The 20,727-nt window shown below is 44.8% G+C and overlaps 1 protein-coding gene across 4 annotated transcripts; it reads right to left on the minus strand.

Moving 5' to 3' along the window:
• Positions 1-764: 764 nt before the first annotated feature.
• fam110d (family with sequence similarity 110 member D) lies at positions 765-17,239 on the minus strand. 4 transcript variants are annotated; one of them, XM_069537549.1, is made up of 3 exons: positions 17,088-17,227; positions 12,514-12,686; positions 765-4,851 (listed from the first exon to the last, which is right to left on the minus strand). In XM_069537549.1, exon 3 carries the CDS (start codon positions 4,133-4,135, stop codon positions 2,789-2,791), a length of 1,347 nt encoding a protein of 448 aa, XP_069393650.1. In that variant the 5' UTR covers positions 4,136-4,851; positions 12,514-12,686; positions 17,088-17,227; the 3' UTR covers positions 765-2,788. The 4 variants fall into 4 exon arrangements, with proteins under 4 accessions (XP_069393650.1, XP_069393651.1, XP_069393649.1 ...); XM_069537550.1 differs by lacking the exon at positions 17,088-17,227 and adding an exon at positions 12,761-13,659; XM_069537548.1 differs by lacking the exon at positions 12,514-12,686 and having other exon boundaries at positions 17,088-17,239.
• Between the last annotated feature and the right edge of the window lie 3,488 nt (positions 17,240-20,727).

The following is a 20,727-nucleotide window of genomic DNA, read 5'->3' on the forward strand; positions in this document are numbered from 1 at the left end:
TATTCCCCTGAAATAATCCAGATGAGCCCAAGCTGGTATTCAGACCAGGAACCTCTTGATATGTGAGGACGTCTTTTTAAAAAAAATCTACAGTCCCACAGTCGGGCACCGATGGATCAACCTGACGATATTTTCAGTTTAAGATTAATGCTCTGACTTCCAGCCTGCAGGGAGACATTTGTCATTTGCTTAGACTTTCCCTAAGTGTTTGAATCCACTGTGAGCTGGTGCATGAGGAAACAAGAGCTGAGTCAGGGCTGAGAAGGAGAGAAAAAAAAGAAAAGACAAAGGGTGTCAGGAGGCGTCTGCAGACGGCGTGGAGAAGAGGGTCCGCTCCTCGAAGGCGTAGACACAGCATCAGGCCGCACACAGGCCTCGTTGTCTATAAACACAACCTGTTGCAACTCACTCAGCAGCGCAGCATGCGGGGAATGCTAAAAGGATTAACAGGCAGCCACTTGAGATAATGTGAAAAATGAGACGCGATGCGGTGAAGAAAAAGTCAAGGACGAGACACCATCACGACGCTGAGTCAGTCGACCACCACCCTCCAACAAGATTAGACAACATATCACAATCACAGTCTGTTCCTCTGGCTCTTTGACTGTTTTCTAACACAACACAAATCCAACATGTATGAAGTGCGTATGATGATTATTATTTCTAAGCATCATGAATAAAAACACAATGTGTCATAAAAGATGCAATAAAATCAACCAGCAACAAAAGGAAGACAATAAAAAAAAATGTCCTTCACACATATATTACTTCATTTGTGTTTATTTGCTGTGTACGTCATACACACATCTCTTTGGAATAAAATCAAAATCCGTCATATACATGAAATAAAAATGAGATTCAGAAGTTACGGAGCCACTTTGTAAACATGCACCAAAATGTGTTTCGGACAGGGAGGAGATATAAATCTAGTCCAGTTTGAAGGATTTTATACAGAAAAAAATATAAAGGCAACAAATAATTGTGTTCATTTATCGCATACACAGATATAATGTTCCCTTGGGTTCAGTGATGCTCTCAGTCTAACCTCCACATACCTCAGCAGACCCCTAAGTTCATATTTCAGTGGCATCCTCCGGGGAAAGCGATGGAAATGACCTTTAGCTGAGATAGTGACGATCCCTGAAGGATGGATGGAGTGAGGTAGGATCTGTTATCAGAGAGGATTCAGCCTCCCCTGCTTGTTTTGATGGGAAACAGGCTGACGGAGCCAGCTGGGGAGGTTAAACATCTGTAAACGGCCAGATGGTAACATCCTAAAGCATTTGGCAGTGAGGGGCTGATGACTTAAAGTTGACTTTTGGAGAGTCGATTACGTCAGCCAAGGAGGTAATGTTTTCGTCAGCATTTGTTTGTAATCAAAAAACTACTGAACCGATTTTAGATTTTGTGGAAGGGTGGGCGGGGCATGACTGAAGGAAGAACACGTCAAATTTGGTCCATGGGCCAGATCCAGGATTTTTCTTTAACATCGTTTTAAGTATTTATTGAGTTGTGAAACTTCCTTTGTGAGATTCCAATTCTCTATGTTTCTATGTTTGTTTTCTCAGCTGCAGATCTGTAGCTAACGGAACAGGCATGAAGTGTTATCTGTGTTAATCAATAACTGTGTCACGAGTGATTATTGGACAGCGTGAGAATTGATCCTCTTTTAAAATATTGAATTGAAAACGATGAGATGAACAGGACGCGGCTCCTCGTCCTCCAAGGTGCAGGTGCTGCTTTGAATCCAGTTCAGTGTTTAACGTTACATGTGTTGAATCTCTGTATATCTCATATGTTTCATGTCCTCTCTCCCTGTCCAGTTCAGTGCATTAACAAACCCCACAGGGGCGCCTCGCATGTTCCAACGCCTGCGTTTAAGGAGTAAAAAAAAATAAAATACAGCAACACACACACAAACTAAACTGGGACAGATTCGAATGAGGTACTCACGGTTCACTTCACACTCACACAACAGTTTTCTAGTTTAGAAAAAACAAAACAAAACGTAGCTTAGTGGTTTTCCATTTTAACTGAAGGAAGAGTGTGAAACCACTGTGTCCACTGATGTCTCGTCAGGAGTCACAGGGCTGATTTCAGATCAGTTGTGAATAGGGTTGTGTCATTAACTGAATATAGAAGCTACACATGAAGAAGACGAAGGTGTCCACTCCACAAACACACACACACACATACAGATACAAAAACATTTTCAAGGAAAAATGGTTCCATTCGCCAGTAAGGTCAGTCTTCACCCACACAATACTTCTTCCATAGGATCTATAAATAAAATATATATCAATTTGACACGAGATAACTAGTAGCAGTCGCTGTCCTCTCATTAAAAGTCTCTTTGGAGTCGGGGAAGAACGAAGGGGTGAAGGTTTCAATGTGCCATGGAACAAACCAAACCTTGGATCGACCGTCATTGACTCTTGTTTGAAATTGAAAAGAAAAGTCTCACTTCTCTGACAGCTTCGCCCTGCAAAGCTCGGCCGCTTTCACCCGCTTTGCCTCTTGTGGCTCAAAAATAGAAGCAAATTCTTTTTTTCCCTTTTGTTTTGCATTGGAGGAATGTGGCCTGTTAATTACAGCCCATTCCGACAGTTCATTTTTAAGCTCAAGTGAATTTTACTTTTGGTTTGCGGTGCATCTCAGAGACAAATTTCTCCACAAAGGGTAAAAAAAATAAGACACAAGATGATTTCAGACAGAAAACTCATGTTTTGCTAAAAATAACTCCGGCAGATTCTCAGCACTCCATGGCACATGGCTCCTTGTCCTTGTTTTAAACAGTCGACTCTTTGGGTCCCTCTCTGGCTGCGTTCTTGCACCCATAAAGCCACTTTATGACCCGAGCGTTTCTCTCGATGATCGACACACCAGTGGGAACCTGCTCGGCCAGCTCCTCCTGGAACAGGCCGTCTCCCGAGTGTCGGGAGAACTCGCTGGGCTCCGAGCCGCCACAGCTGCGGAGGGCCAATGAGAGCGTGTCTATGGAGCTGGCCCCAGAGAGGAAGTTCTCCCGACCCAGACGCTCGATCATGTCGATATCCAGCCCGCAAAAGTCAAAGAAATTCTCCTGCTCTGATAACGCCACAGAGCAGCGCAGACGCAGGTCCGACTTGGAGCGATGCAACTGCCCAAACTTCCTCCTGGGCACTGGTGGCGGAGACGCCCGCTTCCACGGGTCATTCTCGTCATCATGGTCGGTTGAGTGGTTTCCATTGGTGATTCCATTGTTTATCTCCTCCCGGGCACTATTTGTAAATCCATTCTTAGTCCACTCAAGTGTGCAGCTGAACCCAGGACTAGGGAACGAGCCCGGGCTGCGTTCTTGGTCAGTTTTACTCGACCTCCTGCTCCCTGGTCCAGCATCCACTGTGTCTTTGTCATTGGTCCAAGACATGCGGGAATCTCCATCCCGTGATGGTGCTTTTTCTTCACCGATCACCATTTTCTGAATTCTACCTTCACATCCGCTACTCTTTTCCCTCATGGAGCCCTGAAATAGGCGGCGGACAAAACTGTATCCCTTCACCTCCATGTTATTGTTCTCTCCCACTGCCGCACCACTGGGGCTTTTGCACTCTTTCTTTTGACGGTAGATGAGGAGCGAGTCGGGCCTCATCATGCGTTTACCAGTGCTTCTTCTGAGCACAGGGGCGCTGTGTGGTGCTACGAAGGTGTTAATCCCCGGTGTCCTGGGGCTTGGAGGCATCACTTTGTTAACATTGCTCCTGTTATGTGTCTCAGTGTCGAGAGAAGTCCGTCTGTTCTCCTTTCTGGAGTCATCGTTTTCATCTTCATCTCGTGAGGTGAAGGAGCCGGAGAGTGTGGAGAAGGGGGTGTTGGATGAATGACGTGGGGGAAGATGAGGGGTCAGACTCCCGGTGCTGGCAACACCTCGCCGGGGCTGCGGTGGCGGCGTCGCACAGGGAACCAGCACAGGCTCCTGCTTGGTGTTGATCACCTGCTGGCTCTTCACATATTTGGCTTTGTCTGCCTCCAGCCTCTCCACTGCGCTGATCGAGCGACCATGACCACCGCCGTCAATCTGCCTGCGCAGGTAGTCTGGACCCTTGTTGAGGAGCCTCAGTGGAGAGGGGGATCCAATCGGTGTTAGGGGTTTCATGTTGACTCACAGGGCAGGGAAAGGCATCAAAACTGCAGCCGCCCGATGACTCAGTTTCCCTAAGAGAGTTGTTGTTTGACCCTGAGAAGATTTGAACCAGTGAGGGTGTTTGAAAAGGTTTTTAAGAGGAGGCAACGGTCACATTCCAGTTCTCGCAGCTCTTGAATCCTCCTTGAAGGATAATAGATAAGCTGCAATTCAGGTGACCACAGAGTCCAAGTTGTTGTAACGTTGTCTATAGATAGCAAACGGTCTCTTTGTTGGGCCCAGACAAATTTATATCTCTATCCAGTATTTACACAGGCATTTGGAGAGGAAGGCAGGGCACAGGGAAGTGCTTTTTTTGTCAGCCAAAAGTTCTCCTAAATGAGATGCTCTCTGCCCACAGCGCAGCAGAAATAACTCGCAGGGAGCACTTTGAAAGAGTGACTTTTTCCTCCCCCACTTTTTCTTCTCTCTTTTCTTTTTTTATCTCCTCACAACACCCTTCACTGATCTTCTCGGTGACAGCTGCCTGGAGAAATTAGATATAATGGCCTCAAATATTTGCTTTGCGCAGGCTGTCTGAGGGACACTGGGTCAAGACTTTTATTGTTTGGCGCCTGTTGGGGTTGAGGTGACCTGCGGGTGGCCGGCACCGAGGCACTTGGCCTGTTGATGGACGGATAGGGGTGGTGTAGATCTCGTCTTCGTCCTCACCTCACCTGGGCGGACCCCTGAGAGAGACAGACAGACAGAAAAAGTGGTTATAGTTGGAAGTGCTGAGACCAGATGGCAGGCAGAACAGTGTTCCCTCAAGCTCCGCTCAGATCGTGCTTATCTAAAGCTGGAGGGAGTTGCATGTGCAGAGCTGACATGTAAGCACTTTTAATGACCCTCAACCTTACATGCGTACATATTAAATACAACACGCAGACTATTTTTAGACATGTACAGTAGCTGACTCTGTAAATCAACAGTCTTTCAGTAAACGGGTAAGAGTTCAAACACAGGTTCAAAGAGTTCAAACGTGCGTTAGCACGTTGCTGCAGACACAGAACGTTGAACCCAAAACGTGACTCTAACACTGAACGTAATTTAGAGCTGTTGCATTAATTTAAACACAGAAATCACATATAAAACCAACAAGCACACTTCTGCAATGTTCCCTGTGCAGGAAAATCTTTTGTGTCTGGCGCTATGCAACTATTTCTGTTTATTTTAACTGTGTCTAGCCACGATGACAGCATCCTGTCAGTGGCAGGTGAAAGAAAAATGGACACAACAGTGACAGGATGATGACATACTTGTCTCCATTCTGCACAGGAAGTTGTAATTTGCTACAAGCAAAACATCTTGGCATCTATTTTTACTGTCACAACTTTGCACTGACATAACAAGAAGTTACAATCTCTAAACTTGCAGTAATCTGAGTTGTGTGGATATCTGACCTCTGTAAAGTTTTAAACAAATGTCTCCAGTGAAAATCACACTGAGGCTCCTGTAATTTAAACAGCTTTAACTTTAACAGCTTGAGTAAACCAATGCAAGCATACGGCAATAACTCTTTCACAGTCACAGTTAAATAGCTTGTTCTTCAAATTAACAACCAATAACTAAAGTGAAATGAAACTTTAAACCTACGACACGGATCGTCACATTTCCCGCTCAGTGCTGAAGAGAGACACGTTTCATATACAATACGTTTTCAAGCTTTACGAAGATTTGTGAGGGGGAGGGAGCTGCATGTGCCTTTAACAGGATAGGCTTCAACCGAGGAGTATTAATAGCCTGAAAACACTCCAGCACGGTTATCGTGTGTCTATGTATGTGAGCATGTATGTGTGTATGTGCGTCTCGTGACGGGTGTATTTGTGTATCTGCTCTAGTTTTGCGACTGAGCCAATGACAGCACAGGGCAAGAAGAGGCTTCCCCGGTAAATGCAGGAGGCCTCTGTGCACAGTTACAGACTCTGGAGCCTTTCTGTTGTTCTGCACATTTTTCATGAGCAGAAAAAAGCTGTGAGATGTGCAGATGTTTCAAACTTGAAGCTGTCATAAGTACCCAGAGGCACAGGTGGAGTCTGTTTTTTATTCACCTTCCTTTCAAAATGTATAGAGTCCATCTGGAGAGATGAATGCTCCTCATTGTGTGCGAGACAGCAGGAGGGTGTTCTATCGTTGTGCTCACAGTTCCCTCAGGTCCGCTTCAAGTGTTATCTAATGCTATTATAGCTTTTCCTCCACATTGGGTGAAACAATGAACAACCGCGTCTGACAGGAAAAAGGATCCATATGTCGTCTGTCGCAAACAATCGAGAACACAAGAAAACTCACACCGCAATGTACACGTGTTCCATTTTTAGACTTTGACACGGCCTTGATTTAGAAGATCGCAAACAAACAGCTGAATTATAAGTAAGTTAAAAAGGTCACAAAAGAAAACCTTTGAATCCCCTGACACTCACAGTGTGAATTCAACTGAATTAAACTATGAAGGGAAATAAAACACTTAATATCTCAACTCAATTAAGTGGAACTTTATTTTTTAAAGGTAGAAATATTCTGGCACTCAAGCTGCTTTCAAACATCCGCTGAAGTCCAGACATTATCCAGAAAGTCCTGCCTGTTGCTGCTCTACCCAGACGTCACCCTTCACCTGAATCTTCTGGATATTCTCCAGTTGTTGTGGACACGTCTGACCCAGAGACAGGGAGAGATAATCCTGATGTATTTTACTTTTTTTTTTACAGATGAGTTTTAGAATCTTGAGACATGAGAGACTGTGAGATTTCATCTCTTGTTTAGGACTCAATAGATTAAATGTTGCATGTAGACAGCAGAGAGATGATGGTTGTGACTGGTGTGTGAAAATTATTATTTATAGCACAATTGTTATTATATAGCCACAGCTCTGGTTATACAGACATTCTCTAATTACAAGAGATCACACTAATCCATTCTGCATTTTTCAACTGGTTTCATTTCAACCATATCTTCTACGACAAAGGGACCTCATTTCACTTTTACTCTCTACTTTCATTTAGCCACCACCACACCCCTCACAGACCAGGCCTGTCAAATGGCATACAGCTATAAATTAACTCAGGCAACAGGCAGCTTTTCCAGATGTTGGGCTGTCGTCCATTGTTTAGGTAGAGTTCCGGGAAAAAACGTCTCCAAACAGGTGTGAAGGGGGATGAAAAGGACACGGAGCGGGTATAAAACAAGAAAAATGGGCAGAAAATCTGGAATCGGGGTTACGGTGCAAAGGCTGGGGGAGTTAAAGGGTATTTTATTGGACAACTTTCTTCCAGAACAGTTCAAAATGGAAAAGTGGCAGGCTAATGCTATTGAAGCGTTGAAGGAGATTATCACCACGGGAGCAAAAACAAAGTCATTAATCCTAATGTTGGCTTTCCATGGAGGGGGGGATGGGGCTAAAGTGTGTAGAATATATGTGGATACAGGAACTGTTAATCCCCCAATCACCCAGCAGTCATAACCTTGAAATCCACAACAACACAGGAACTATACGTATTTGACCTACTTCTAAAGTATTTATGTTTTTCCTTAGTTCTTTTCTTAATGTTCGTGTGCATTCACAACATCGAGAGCTTGAAGGAATCCAGCCACTCTCAGGGGTTATCTCTTGCTCCGAGTGCAATCTCACACACACACACACACACACACACACACACACACACACACACACACACACACACACACACACACACAGTGACTCAGTTGGGATTTGCGTGAGAACAATAGCCGCCATTAGCTCCATTGTACATTGTAATGAGTCAAATTAGTACCCAGCACCTTCTCCTGTGATCTGAAAGCCTGTGAAGAGTGTGAGAAGGCTGGGGAGTCTATCTTGTCTCCCTCGTTCTCTCACTGCAGGTCGTCATTAACCTCTAAACTCCGTCCCCTCTTTCTCATCTCCTCCGTGAACCCGCGCCCACACGAGCACACTCTCCTTCCTGACGCTACCTAAACTTGTGCCTCACTCCCCTGCACTCCCCTGCACCACTATTCATCTCTCTCCATCTCCTGTACATGCCACAGGGCCTCCTTACCCTCCCGTCTCCCTCCCCACTCTATCGCTCTCTTCCTGTGAACGTACCCTCTCTCTTTCCCTCTGCATCGTTCTCTATTTTTCTCCATTTGCAGAATCCTCTAAAGGTTCTGTTCAGCTTGGAACAACATGTTTGTGTTGCTTTTCCAAAGACGCCTGACTGTATATTGACAGTGTCACAACCTACTTTTTTGCACAGACCTGAGGCGGCGGCGCCCAAAGAGAAACACGAAAGGTCACATTTTGATGAACACACTCAGACAGATGAAGACATTCATCCACTTCTTTTTAAATATATTTTTCCCATGGTCGTTGCTAAAGGCCTAAAGCCTTCATACGCACTCATCTTAAAAACTTTAAGATAATGATATTTCTGTTTTCGTTTCGTAATATAAATGAATTGCATAGCTGCCTTACTACAGTCAGTCTCTGGTTAGTGTGTATAGGGTGAATAACATGACCAACCAGTCAACATTGACATATATAGTCGACTGTGATGAACCTTCAAAAGCTCCATACTTCTAATTCCTAAAGTGATCTCCGAGACACAAAACGCACCAAAAATGCAAAACAACACCAACTGCAGGATTATCAGATTACTGCGTTAAGTGTCTGACCCCCGTTACACAACTTCCATCTCTCTGTTCTTTTAATAAACCTCCTCTGTCTGTCTTGCTGCCCTCTCTCCGTCTTCCCTCCCTCCCTCCCTCCCTCGGGTCCTCTGCGTGGAGCAGATAGTCCGGCCTGCAGGGGAGGCTTAACAAGGCGCCCCCGTGCAGCTAAAGAGGAACCAGATGTTTTGAGTCCAGCTACATCAAGATGCTCAGACGGCCCCGACACCGACCTGTCATGGGAAAGGGGCTGTGTGCTTCAGTCGATTTGAGCTATAAGCTGCATTTGACCCCGTGAGAAAGAGCAGGTCATGTTCAAAGTTTTGTTGTTGATTATAACGTCACGCTAACGAAATGAAAAGATGCAGACCTGCTTATTTTCCTGATGTGAGAAAAGCTAAACACACACACACACACAAATCCAGGAACCATTTGTTTGCTTTAACGCAGCCCACAAAAGAATAACTTCGCTGGGCGTATCCAAAGAAACTCCAGCCCTCCTCGGATCAGGAGGTTAGAGGAAGTTCCAGTGTGAATGATGTATTCAGAGCAGTAAACATAAGATAAGAGGTTAATAAACTCATGAGGACCACCTTTGAAGCTCCTGGGAATGTATCCAGCACGCTTACCTGTCAAATGAATCTTTGCACAGATGAGACGCATCTGCTGCCAACAAGGAGCCAACTGGCCAACTTTAAATATCTTCCCCTTTTGCATTTCTCACTTGCTACACACCAACATCTGGCACCACCATTAATGATGCCACCGACTAACAATCCTCACTAATGGACTGAAGTTTCTGGACGTTCAAACATTAACCAAAGATCATTCAGAGACGTGACGACGAGGCATCTGTACGCATTGATCCTCTACAGTGTGAATGTGGAGCATCTGCCACTAATGAGCCTGGATTCACGACTCTGTCCGGGTCCAACACAGACAACAGGCCTCAGGAAGTCTGTTTAAGGGGCTAGATGAAGAAAAGGAGGTGTCTTCTTCTTTACCCCGAACAAAGAGGGACAGGGCTTTCTTTGCATTATTAATGACTGACAACAATGAGGCCTCCTTCAGGTCTGCAGATAAATCTTGACCTGGTTGCTCTGCCTCATTAGCCAGGGAGGGGAAAGGGACAAACAACGCGATGACAATAAAATGTGAAAAAGCCGGAGCCACGGGACACACGCTGTCCCCTCAAAGACTGCCGCCTTTTGTAAATCCAGTCACCATTGTTGCAGTCATCAGCTGCTGGATCTATGGTTAGAGGCTTTCTTCACATTCATGCAGAGCAGTAGTGGGGCCACCTGGGACGACTTAAAGAGACCCCCCCCCCCGACCTAAACAGACCTCCTCCCAGACTGTAAAATGGACAAGATGGGCTCTTCGCTCTCTGCTGGCACTCCTTTGTTATTCAAAGCTAATGACTGCAGGGACAGCTGAGGGCTGGAGCCACCAACCAAAGAGGCCGAGTCAGTGCAGACTTTGAGATGAAAGTGATAAGATACTGTACCACTCAGCGACCTGCTGGGTGCATGTACAAGTACATGTCAATATTAGCTAAGAATGAAGGTCAAGCATGAAATGAGTGAAGTCTACAATGAATAACCAGAAACACAAAGTATGAACCTCTTATGTAAAAATTCCCATATTCTTTGATTTTGAAATTACAAAATTGAACTGATAACACAACGTATCTTAGTGAGCTGTAATTAAAACAATTATAATCTGATTTTAGCAGCTGCTTTACCATGTGATAGTCGACCTATTACAGCCATTATACTGTACGTCAGGTCTTTATCAACATCGTAACACCCATGCAGTGCTAATAGATAAAGTGTGCTGAGATAACACGGCTGCAGTTATTCTTGCTTTTATCAAGAGACTGGGCAAGTTCCCTTTTCTTTCTCAGCTCGGGGCTCAGGAAGAGAGCTGCTACAGCTGATAACTGAGCCGCTCTGACCTATAAAGTTTTATCAGCCTCTATTTACTTTTTCAGCGACGGTTACTTTAAAGCAAAAGAAAGGGCACACAATGTTTTATAAAAGTCTAGACTAAAACAGCCAAATGATGATAAAGTTAATCACGCAAATCCAAACTTCAGATGAAATTTTGACGTGAGAGGATCAGATCTTCTCTCTACCAGGTGCAAGCCACCAGGGAACTTAATAATTCATCTCCTACGCTAACAGAGAGACACCTGAAGCAGCCACTACGTCCAGGAATGTTAAGCCCGCCTGCAGTACCTCACTGTCGATGAGTGAACTGTTGGCGGGGAACTCGAACACTTACAAGGAGACGACGAATACCTGGATCCTCAAATGGGAACTGTACAAAAAAACATATCTTCAAAGCTAAACAATGACAACACCGCCATCTCCGCATGTGAGCGATGCAAGAATAATGTTTTGTCACAGCTCAATCAATCTACTTCAAATTAAATGAAAACTATTTGATGATAGATCAGCTTAAAAAATCACAGGTTCCATCTTCTCAAGTGTCAATATTTGCTTGGTCACTGTTAGTTGCAAAAAACAAGACATTTGAAGACAACGATTTGAGCTGTGGAAACTATTTTTTGCTGGTTTCTGAGAGTTTAATAGAACTTAAGGGAGACATATTCTGCTTTGTGTTTTCATGCTCTAATGTTGAGAAAACACATCACTTTCCTCAAACTGTCCATTGCTGCAGCTCCTCTTTTCAGCCTCTGTCTGAAAGCTCCTGTGTCTCTATCCTCTGTTATCTTTGATGACGACCTGAGCTTTGATACGCACATCGAGAAACTCATTCAATTCTGTTTTTATCAATTACGAAATCTGGTCTTTTATTTCAGACTCGTACCTTATATCATCCTGTGTTTTTTAAATTTGTATTGTCTTATTTTGCACTTTGTTGTTTGTATCGGTGTGTTGCAGCCTTTTAAACTCTTACATTGGATCTCATACAAGTCACAGTGTGCAGTGTGTGGATGTGTGTGTGTGTGTGTGTGTGTAGGAGGAGACAATGCAGTGAAACAGAATGTGGGAGATAGTTTGCACACAAAACATCCAGACCTGGACAGCTTCGTTTTGTAAATCCCGACCACGGCTGACATTTCAGTTTATGTGACCAACGGTACAAACTGCACTGCTCACGACTGGGAACGCACTGTGCAACTCAGGGTCCCACAGACACCTCCCCCAAAAACAAGGCCTGTCCTGAAGCTGTTCATACAGTGTGGTGCAGAGGCATAAATCTGGGCACATCCCTCAGTCTCCTAGAGTCTTGAATCATGGAGGCCTGTTCTCACACTGTGAACCCTCATTACGCTCTCAGCTGGTGTGAATGCTCCGAGAGAGACAGCTCCGTCTGGCCGGGTGCCAGATGTTTTATTTCACCAGGTCGGCACATTTTTCAACTCTGCCAGGCGGGTGATAAAAGACGCTTCACTGGATAGAGTGTAAAGAGTAACTAAAATGTCAAAACACAGTCAGTGGTGTTAGAGTATACACCTTTAAACCTGCTTTTGAGATGACGGCGATATCCTGAAAAACATGGATGTGAAAGCCGCTCGAGAGGAAACGTTTAGATTGAGGATGAAATGAAAAGCTGCACGGCATCGGAGAGACAGAAACTTAGTGTAACATCTGCGTCAACCCCGCTCTTCTCACACAGACAATTAATACGTTATCGTAAACACATGTTGCTGATGTCAACAGTAAAAGGTTAGCACTGACTTGTGAGGACGTGTCATGGGGCTGTTTGGGGTTGGTCGGGGCTTAGAGCTGCTCCAGCTGTGCTGTGTCCCCAAACACTGGGTCATCTGCGGCTGTGGTGCCAAAGTGCCCCCGACCCATTGTGCTACCACTCACTCTCCAACACTCAAAATGTGCCAACATTGATTCGCCCTCTGGAAACAAAGCAGTGAGTTTGATAGAGTTCAGATAGAACCCGATTGCTGATGAAATAAAATACTCAACTTACTCATCATGTAAAGACGCGTGTGAGAAATATTGCAGCAATTTATTTGCATCATCCAAAACTGCTTTCAGCTTCTGAACAAGTGTGAAATCGTCGTGAGTATCAAAGCCGCTGAAAGTGTTTGTCTATTAAAATAACTAAGTATAACTCCTTTGTCATGATTCGGTGAAAGTTTCATCAGAAGCTGATCTGTAGAATCAGACAAATGTGACAATGTGGTTAAGTGTTTGGGTTTTTTCTGTTACTGGTGCTAAATCGATTCTGTTAAAACGGTACTAGTGCCAACACGTCAAAAAATCCTTTCAGGTTTTACCACCGGAGCATTGACCTAGAGTTTCTTGTTAGAAATACAATACTGCAGGTTTAATGTCAGATGAGTGCTGAACTTTCAGTATAAATAAATCAAAATCCAACCCTTATCTCTCGCAACCCTCCCAAAAACAAAACCTCGAACCTGACTCACATCCGGACTTCTCCCCAAAAACAAACTACATCCAAAAACGAAACATCCAGAAATCTCTTTCACAGAGACCCTCGCCTGAGCTCTTCTGTTTTTCCCCGCTGCCATCTAAGCTTAGCTGTTAACCTCCGCTGAACCTGCCAGCTGTCTTCTCTCATTACCGATCGACCGACCTGCTTTCCCGCAAACAGCCCCCCGAGTGCCACGGAAACAGACCCCTTCGTTTGTCCCACTTCTGCCTCCAGCCCCACCCTCTCCTCCCTCGCTCCTGTCAGAATCAGAAAACATCTGGAGGAGCCCGGAGAGTCCGCCGGAGCTGCGTGGATGGTCTCCTCCTGCGTCGGAGGGAATGTCCGGGGCCTGTGTCGTCTTCCTCACGGTTGAGCGGACGCAGCTCGGCGTGGCTGAGTGTGATGCGATGTGGCAAAGCTACAGAGGCGCCCGGTCGGACTGTGAACAATTACGAGGATGTGAGAGCAGTGGGGAGATGGGGGCGGCTCTCACAGCTGTCACACACACACAGGGAGCTGTCAGGAGATGGAGATCTGTCAAATCATGTTTCATGATTCCATCGCCCACAATAAATTATGGATTGAGTTACGAGCCAGTGGAGGTGAGCGTGACGTAACAGCAGAAACTGACTCAGACTAAGTCAGAGAATGACAAGACATCAGTTAAAATTTAAATTTAAACACGTGGTTGGAAAATGTTGATTCCTCCAGAGTGCAGGAGAATTGTAAATCCCTCAGGAGAGGTAAGCCAGCAAGTAAAGGTCTCACTCAGTGAAGCTACTGTGCGAAGGCGACATTTTGAAAAATATGTCTTTGCTCGTGAAATGATCAGTTCAGTGAATATGATTCCACACTCTGGTGTTTACAAAACAGAAGAAATACTACCCCTGGTTTACAGATGTTAGGTTTCACTTCTCGTTCCAGTTCTTTGTGAGTGTGGGGATTAGTTTATAACAGGGTGTCGGTCTGAATGTGTTGTTTTGGTGCTCGATGGAACTGAGACGTTGTGACTTTTTGAGAACTTCTTCCTCTTTTTCAATCGGCTCTTCCTGAAAACACTCGGTGAGGAAGTTCCCAGACTCCGTGGGCACAATGGCCCGATAGCAGGGCGACAAGGAGCAATAAAGCTAAATTATAAGTCTGACGGTTTGTGTGTGAGCGTTTGAACTCCCTTGCTTTTGCGAACGTCAAATGTCTGAAAGCAGCTGCTGTTCCACAACACACACACACACACACACACACACACACTCCTTCAGTGCAGTGCCAGGGGGAAGATGATGTCATTAGCAGGGTACAGTCCCCCCTCTAATTAGAAACTTGAGCTTCCTGCCATAACTCGGGGGTCTTTACGTACAACCACGCAACAAAAAGGGATTAAACAGAACAAATGTTTGACGTCCTGCTTGTAAGGTTTTTCTTTCAGGAAAGTAAAACCAGGCCGTGAATGTGACTGTGGTTCGGTGGAACTTTAAGTGATAAGAAACACATGAGCGGCCCATTGTGAACAAGGACCGTTAAACAACCTGTGGCTTCCGCTTGGTCTCAGTGATGTGGCTCAAACCAATCAGATTATATTTATTCTGGAGTCCTAAAAAAAAAGTGCTGAAAAAAGACGAAAAAAAGGGGAGAAAATTGGAAAATAAAAGACTAAGAGAAATCCACGTCTACCATTAAATCCCCAAAGATATGCAACTCTCAGACCTGTGCTCGATCAGGTCAATGATGAGGCAGCTTCTGTGTGGATGGCTGAGTGCATAAATATGTGGGAGCAAAAACCAAAGTGTCTAAGAAGTCATGAGGTCAACCTGAATCTGCAGGTCACTGTCTCCAGGCTGCCTTCAGCGGACAGAGATGCGCCATCATCATCATCGATATCACTGCCGGGGCTACAGGCCTCGCAGGAAGGCACAGACCTAAATTACAATTCATTTAGTCAGGCTAATGATGTCAGGCGTCCTGTCAACACCTCAGACAGCGGCTGCAGCGAGCCGCTCTGCGCCGCCGGGCTCGGCTCTGTGAGGGGAGGAGGTTGTTTTCATCCCCTCTGCTGGGATCTGCATCAAACACGGATGCAGCCGCATTACAGCTGGAAAAATTTGCATGAATCAGGGGAGCAGAAGAAAGGACTGTTTACGACAGCATCGCACTGTAATTTCAGCAGGTAGGTATTCGGCAGAGGCGTTTTGTGTCCTGTGTTTGAACGTGTGCAATATGAAGGATTGTGGGTGTTTAATATGAAGCGTGACTCATTTTCAAATATTGGGCAAGAATGCAAGCCAGGTCAGATCTGAAGGATTCAGGGTTCACATAAGAACAAAAAATTGAATCGAGCAACGGCAGGGAGGAGATGGATCGTAATCTACCTTCTGGCAATTCATTATAACTCGTGCATAACCTCCATTCATTTTAATAAGTGCCTTCAGGGCGATTACACCCAATCGCTTTATATTGCAATAGTTTATCTTTTAAATTAACATCTAAGTCCCTTAAGTGCTCAGAGAAATGGGCAAACTCATCTGCCAGGGAACACTGAATCTTACAAAGCTCAAGAGCAGCGATTAAACGGGCGTCTTGCTGAAATCAGTTCATCCTCCTTTCTTTCGCAGGGAACAGAGAGAGCAGGTCTCCCCCCTGGAAAGTTCAGAGTAAAGCAGCATCACTGCCAGTTCATGGTCTGAGCCAAAAAGCGTGACTGAAACCTGCTGCTGCTGCTGCTGCACACAGGCCAAACCAACACATGCTCACCTATGAGTCTGAGGGTGAGCGTGTTTAGAAGACCTGTGTGGTCTGTTTAGTCTTGCTGCCGAGCTGTTTATGCTCGTGACCCTGCGCTGATCAACCAACTCGGGAATCCGCAGCCTTAAATATATCAGAGGGGGTGGGTGGGGGTGATAGAGGTGGGTCAAGGTGGAGTTGACCCTGAGGGCATGTGATCGCCTGCTTGGAAGTGGGTGGGTTGCATAATGACCCTCCCCGACTTACTTTTGTTCTTCGGAAGTTCTCAGGTTACACTGGCTTCAAAAGCCAGACACGTATTTGCCATAAATGAGCTGATTGGTAGGAAAATACTTGACTTGATTTAGGATTATGAAACATTTATTCCCTGATTAGATGTTTAGAAGCCAGAGCCTCATTTGTGCCGTTCCCCTTCTGATTTCATCCAGATGTAAATATTTAGTGTGCAGGGGCAGAGATGAAATAAACCTGCAATCCCCAGGTCGACCGAGCACAGTGGTCAGTCTCCTCTCCCTCTCACACTCTAACCAGAGCCTGCAGGCTTCAACCCTGTAGGTTTACACAGCAGATGATGAGTTGCTGCACTTGTCAGCTTCTTTAAAAAACGGTTTCTTGCTCCAAAAGCCAGGTCTGGTGAACACAGCCTGACATCCATCACAGACACACTGCTGAGGAGAGTTTTCCTTATAGGGCATGGACCATAAACACACCATAAAGATCTCAGGCAGGACTCTTAAAATGACAAACTGAAGTAATCCTGTCATCATTTTTAAAATGACAGACGCTTGCTAGTCCATGAAGTAAAGACATATACACTCCAGGTATTAACTTGTGTCTAATAATCTTAATATAAGGATTTTTATTCCACCTATAGATGTGGGGGAAATCACCAGTAAGAGCCAGACACTAACAAATGGACTAGTTGAGTTTTACACTTCATATATGGCCCAGATAATATGTGATTAATCCATGATGCCACCTCACACTGGAGTAAAGCTAAATAGTGCTGCCACATTATGGGATCACAAACTACACGTATCGGTAAAAAGAAAACTTCACAGATAATCAATAATCGCACACAGCTCCTGGTTACATTCACATTATAAAGGATCTGTTTTCTCACCTGCTTCGCTCAGTGGATCCACGCGTGTTGTGTTTGAAAAATCCAGTGAAGGTGCGTGGAGATCCTGCGTGTGACAGATCCTCTGGTTCAGCGCTGCGCTCTGCGCTCCGCTGGCACAAGGACTGAATGACGCTGGTCTGCGCGCAGCAGCACTGAAGTAAACAGGGGGAGAGAGAGAGAGAGAGAGAGACAGAGCGAGAGAGTGAGAGAGAGAGAAGGGGGGGGCAGGTACGAGTCTGTGTAAACTGACTCCTGTGTCGCCTGCAGGAGCTGATGGAGCTGAGTGGAGCTGCAGGGGGGCTGAAGATTAAGACTAAGAACATGACGAGGCTCTTTAACTGCTGAAGCCTTTTAACGTCAATAGATGTTTAATCAAACAGCCACAGACAGTATGTGTGAAGTTAAAGTCGAAATCGAAACCACTTTCTAATCTACTGCAGGCGAATTTAAGAGCTGTGCTCTTTTAATTGTTAAAGGGAATTCTTTGATAAAACTTTGTGCATCACAAAAAGCATTAACAAAGACTAAGCTGGGGTTTTACATAATGGGAATAGTCTGTATTAAAAAGTTAATCATAGTTAGGTCAATACAACCAAAATCATTTTTAGGATAAAAACTGGACAACATCTGGAGAAACATCAGATTATTAACAATTTATTCCCTTAAAAAGTTTCACTGAAAATGTTAACCTATGTAAAGTGTTCTCTATTGTTCTGAATATAATTTATTATTATATATTTTAACATCTTCATCACATGCCACCAAAGACACAGCATTTATCACTTGGCTGCCATAAGATTTAGTCTCTCTCTATTCAAATCAATGTTTTTATTTTGGTGAATAACTTTAAAATGTTTGTGTTCATTAAAAAATCACCAAAGTCAGTGTGGTTGATCCTGTGGGGACTAAGATTATCTGTAGCAAATATCATGATGTCCAGTACGTGTTGAGATTAAATCCTGCTGATCAGTTTGAAATGAGTTCTGCGTTCATGGTGATTGGTTGATCTCCTTGTTAACTAATGTCAATCAAGACTCTGAATAGTTGATTGATCGTCTGTGCTTTGATCAGTATTGTTCTCCAGTGTTTGATTAACGGATCTGAAACAGTCACATCCAGTATCTTACTGGACTTTCAGCTTCACAGTTACCACTTCATCACGTTCATGTTGTTTAAGTCACATGTGACGGTGAGATAAAAATAACACTGGTGATCATTGTAGCTGAGAAACTCTTCCCTGGGCTCTCGTCAGCTGGGATTGATGTGACTGTTATTTTTCCTTCAGTACTTTAAGTGTCGCTGTGCTGAACACTCGGAAAAGATGATGTTTGAACGGAGAATGAACAGGCTCATTTTGTGTTTCTCTTTCTCGGCCTGTCTCCTCCTGTGTTTTTCTCCTCTCGTCCTCCTCCCTTAAACCACTTTCGTCATAAAACGCAGCTCGACACGACCGACTCAGACAGGCGGGGAGAGAGAGAGAGAGAGAGAGAGAGAGGGTGGGTGGGTAAAAAGAGAGCGGGATAAAGAAGCGATCCGCACATTTCACGCACACCTGTTTCTCATTCCCAAGCTCATCACTCTTGACGGGGCAGACAGGCCCGTGAGGAAGCACAGCACACCGAGAGCCACTGGAAATATTTTACTCAGATTATAAACACGCTCCATAACAGAGCCACGGTGAGGTTCACATGATCCACACATAGAGAATACATCGTACAAACACACGCACGTCCATCTTCGGCTGTGTTGCCCACGAGGAACAGGGTTCACACTAAACAGACCAGAGAAGAGGCTCCGAGAGGTCACAGTGAAAGTGTCGTTTCAAGGTTAAAAGAAAGTGTGAAAATGTGAAGATTAAAAACAGCAAACACACTCAGAAAAGCCTTGAAAGATTTAAAAACAAGAAAAGAGAGAGAGATCAATTCGCTTCTGTTGTAAAGAGGAATGACATCTCTCAAAATAGAAGTTCCTGTTCCTCCAGTTCCAGCAGGCTGTCGGTCATGCTACATTTGGGGCTCCTCCTCAGTGGAGCAGTGGCCGTCCTCGTGCCACATCTGGGGTCGGTAACGCGATCCGCTGATCCCGTTCCACGACCTCTGACCTCCACGGCTCAGAATCACGGAAGCCACACTTCCTGATGAGCGCTGTGTGCGAGGTGCTGAGCGACCTCAACCTCGTCTGATGCCATCTTTGCCCCCGGGTGGACATTTCCTGTTCTCCCCCTGCAGCTATGTGACAGTGGATCATCGATGTAGCAGGTGGCTAATTCCTGTAGCACAGCTCCTGGTGCCAGTCAGCGGTTTAAGACCCTGATAAGTCGGCGGCGATAATCCTGTGAAAGCTGTGAAAGATAGCGCACCGAGAGGACGAGGGAGACAAAAGGGTTCAAACTGGGTGTCGCTCACCCTCATATTTAAGTGGACAGCAAAATCTCAATTTGGTCACTAATTTCTGTCTATTTTTAAATCCACCAGTTGTGTTTTAACAGACTAATGGACAGAGCCACGTCCAGTTTAAGTACATTTTACATTTTCTCATTCAAACACGCTTTGATTTAGACATATTGAAGGTTTCGAACAGGGTGGTGGTTCAAATCCCAGCCTCCCTGCCCTTTCAAAGTGTCTTTGGGCAAGAAACTGAGCCCCTGTACCAGCGGTGTGTGGAAAAAGCTCAGCAATAGAACTGTATGAATGTGTTCAATGGTCAATAAGGGCTATAAATACATAAACATAGTCTATAAACCAGAACTATGTATGGCTGGACACCATTCAGATACAGGAATGATAAAATACACTTTTCACAACTTTGCTCGATAAACAAGTCAACTGACTTATGTGATGAAAATACATGAGGATCAAACTTTCTTCACTTTCAAAAAAAGTCCTCACTTTCCCAACCTCAATTCAAATTGGTCCTCACAAACATAGAGTGTGTGTGTGTGAGTAAGTGTGTGTGCTCGGGTTCACACACACACACACACACACACAGGCTTGAGGATTAATAGCACTTCAAAGAGAGGAAGCCGCTCTGTGGCCGACTTCCTGCCCCGGCCCATTCTGGACCATTTGCTGGCATCTCTGTGGCTGACGATGGCCTTGTGAGCCATGTGGTGGTTATTTGTAGCCACAGAGGTAAATCGTCTGAGCTTCCCATTGATGTAGCAGCACTTTGTCTTCTGCAGGTTGAGTCTAACACTGAGACGCCCGCGGCACAGTGGTCTGCCGTGATGATGCTCAAACTTGATGGGGCTCATTTGTCTTGGAATAAAAAAAATGCTTTTTTTAGGTTGGATTGTGAGCAGAGTAAAAACTGTACTTGCCCTTGTTGCTAAATATCCCTCAGTCTTCCGTCTGTCAGTGTTTTGTCTGCAGAAAAGCAGCGTCTGAACCTGCATCATATACTGTATAATTAAACAAAGCACTGTAGCAATTGTGTCTGGCTTTTCTTTTCACATTTGTGTTGGAGCAAATATAATTGCTATGTGGATCAGGTTAGATGTTTTTTCCAGCCCTGGAAATGTATGGTGTCCTCATGGAGTCGTAGAGAGAAGAAGGTCAAATCAAAGCAACATGTTCCATCACATGCTTCGAGCGAGCTTTGACCTTTTCATTATTTGACCATAACAACGTTCTTTCTCCAA

Source organism: Paralichthys olivaceus, chromosome 13 (assembly GCF_024713975.1).
Source record: "Paralichthys olivaceus isolate ysfri-2021 chromosome 13, ASM2471397v2, whole genome shotgun sequence".
NCBI classification, from domain to species: Eukaryota; Metazoa; Chordata; class Actinopteri; order Pleuronectiformes; family Paralichthyidae; genus Paralichthys; species Paralichthys olivaceus.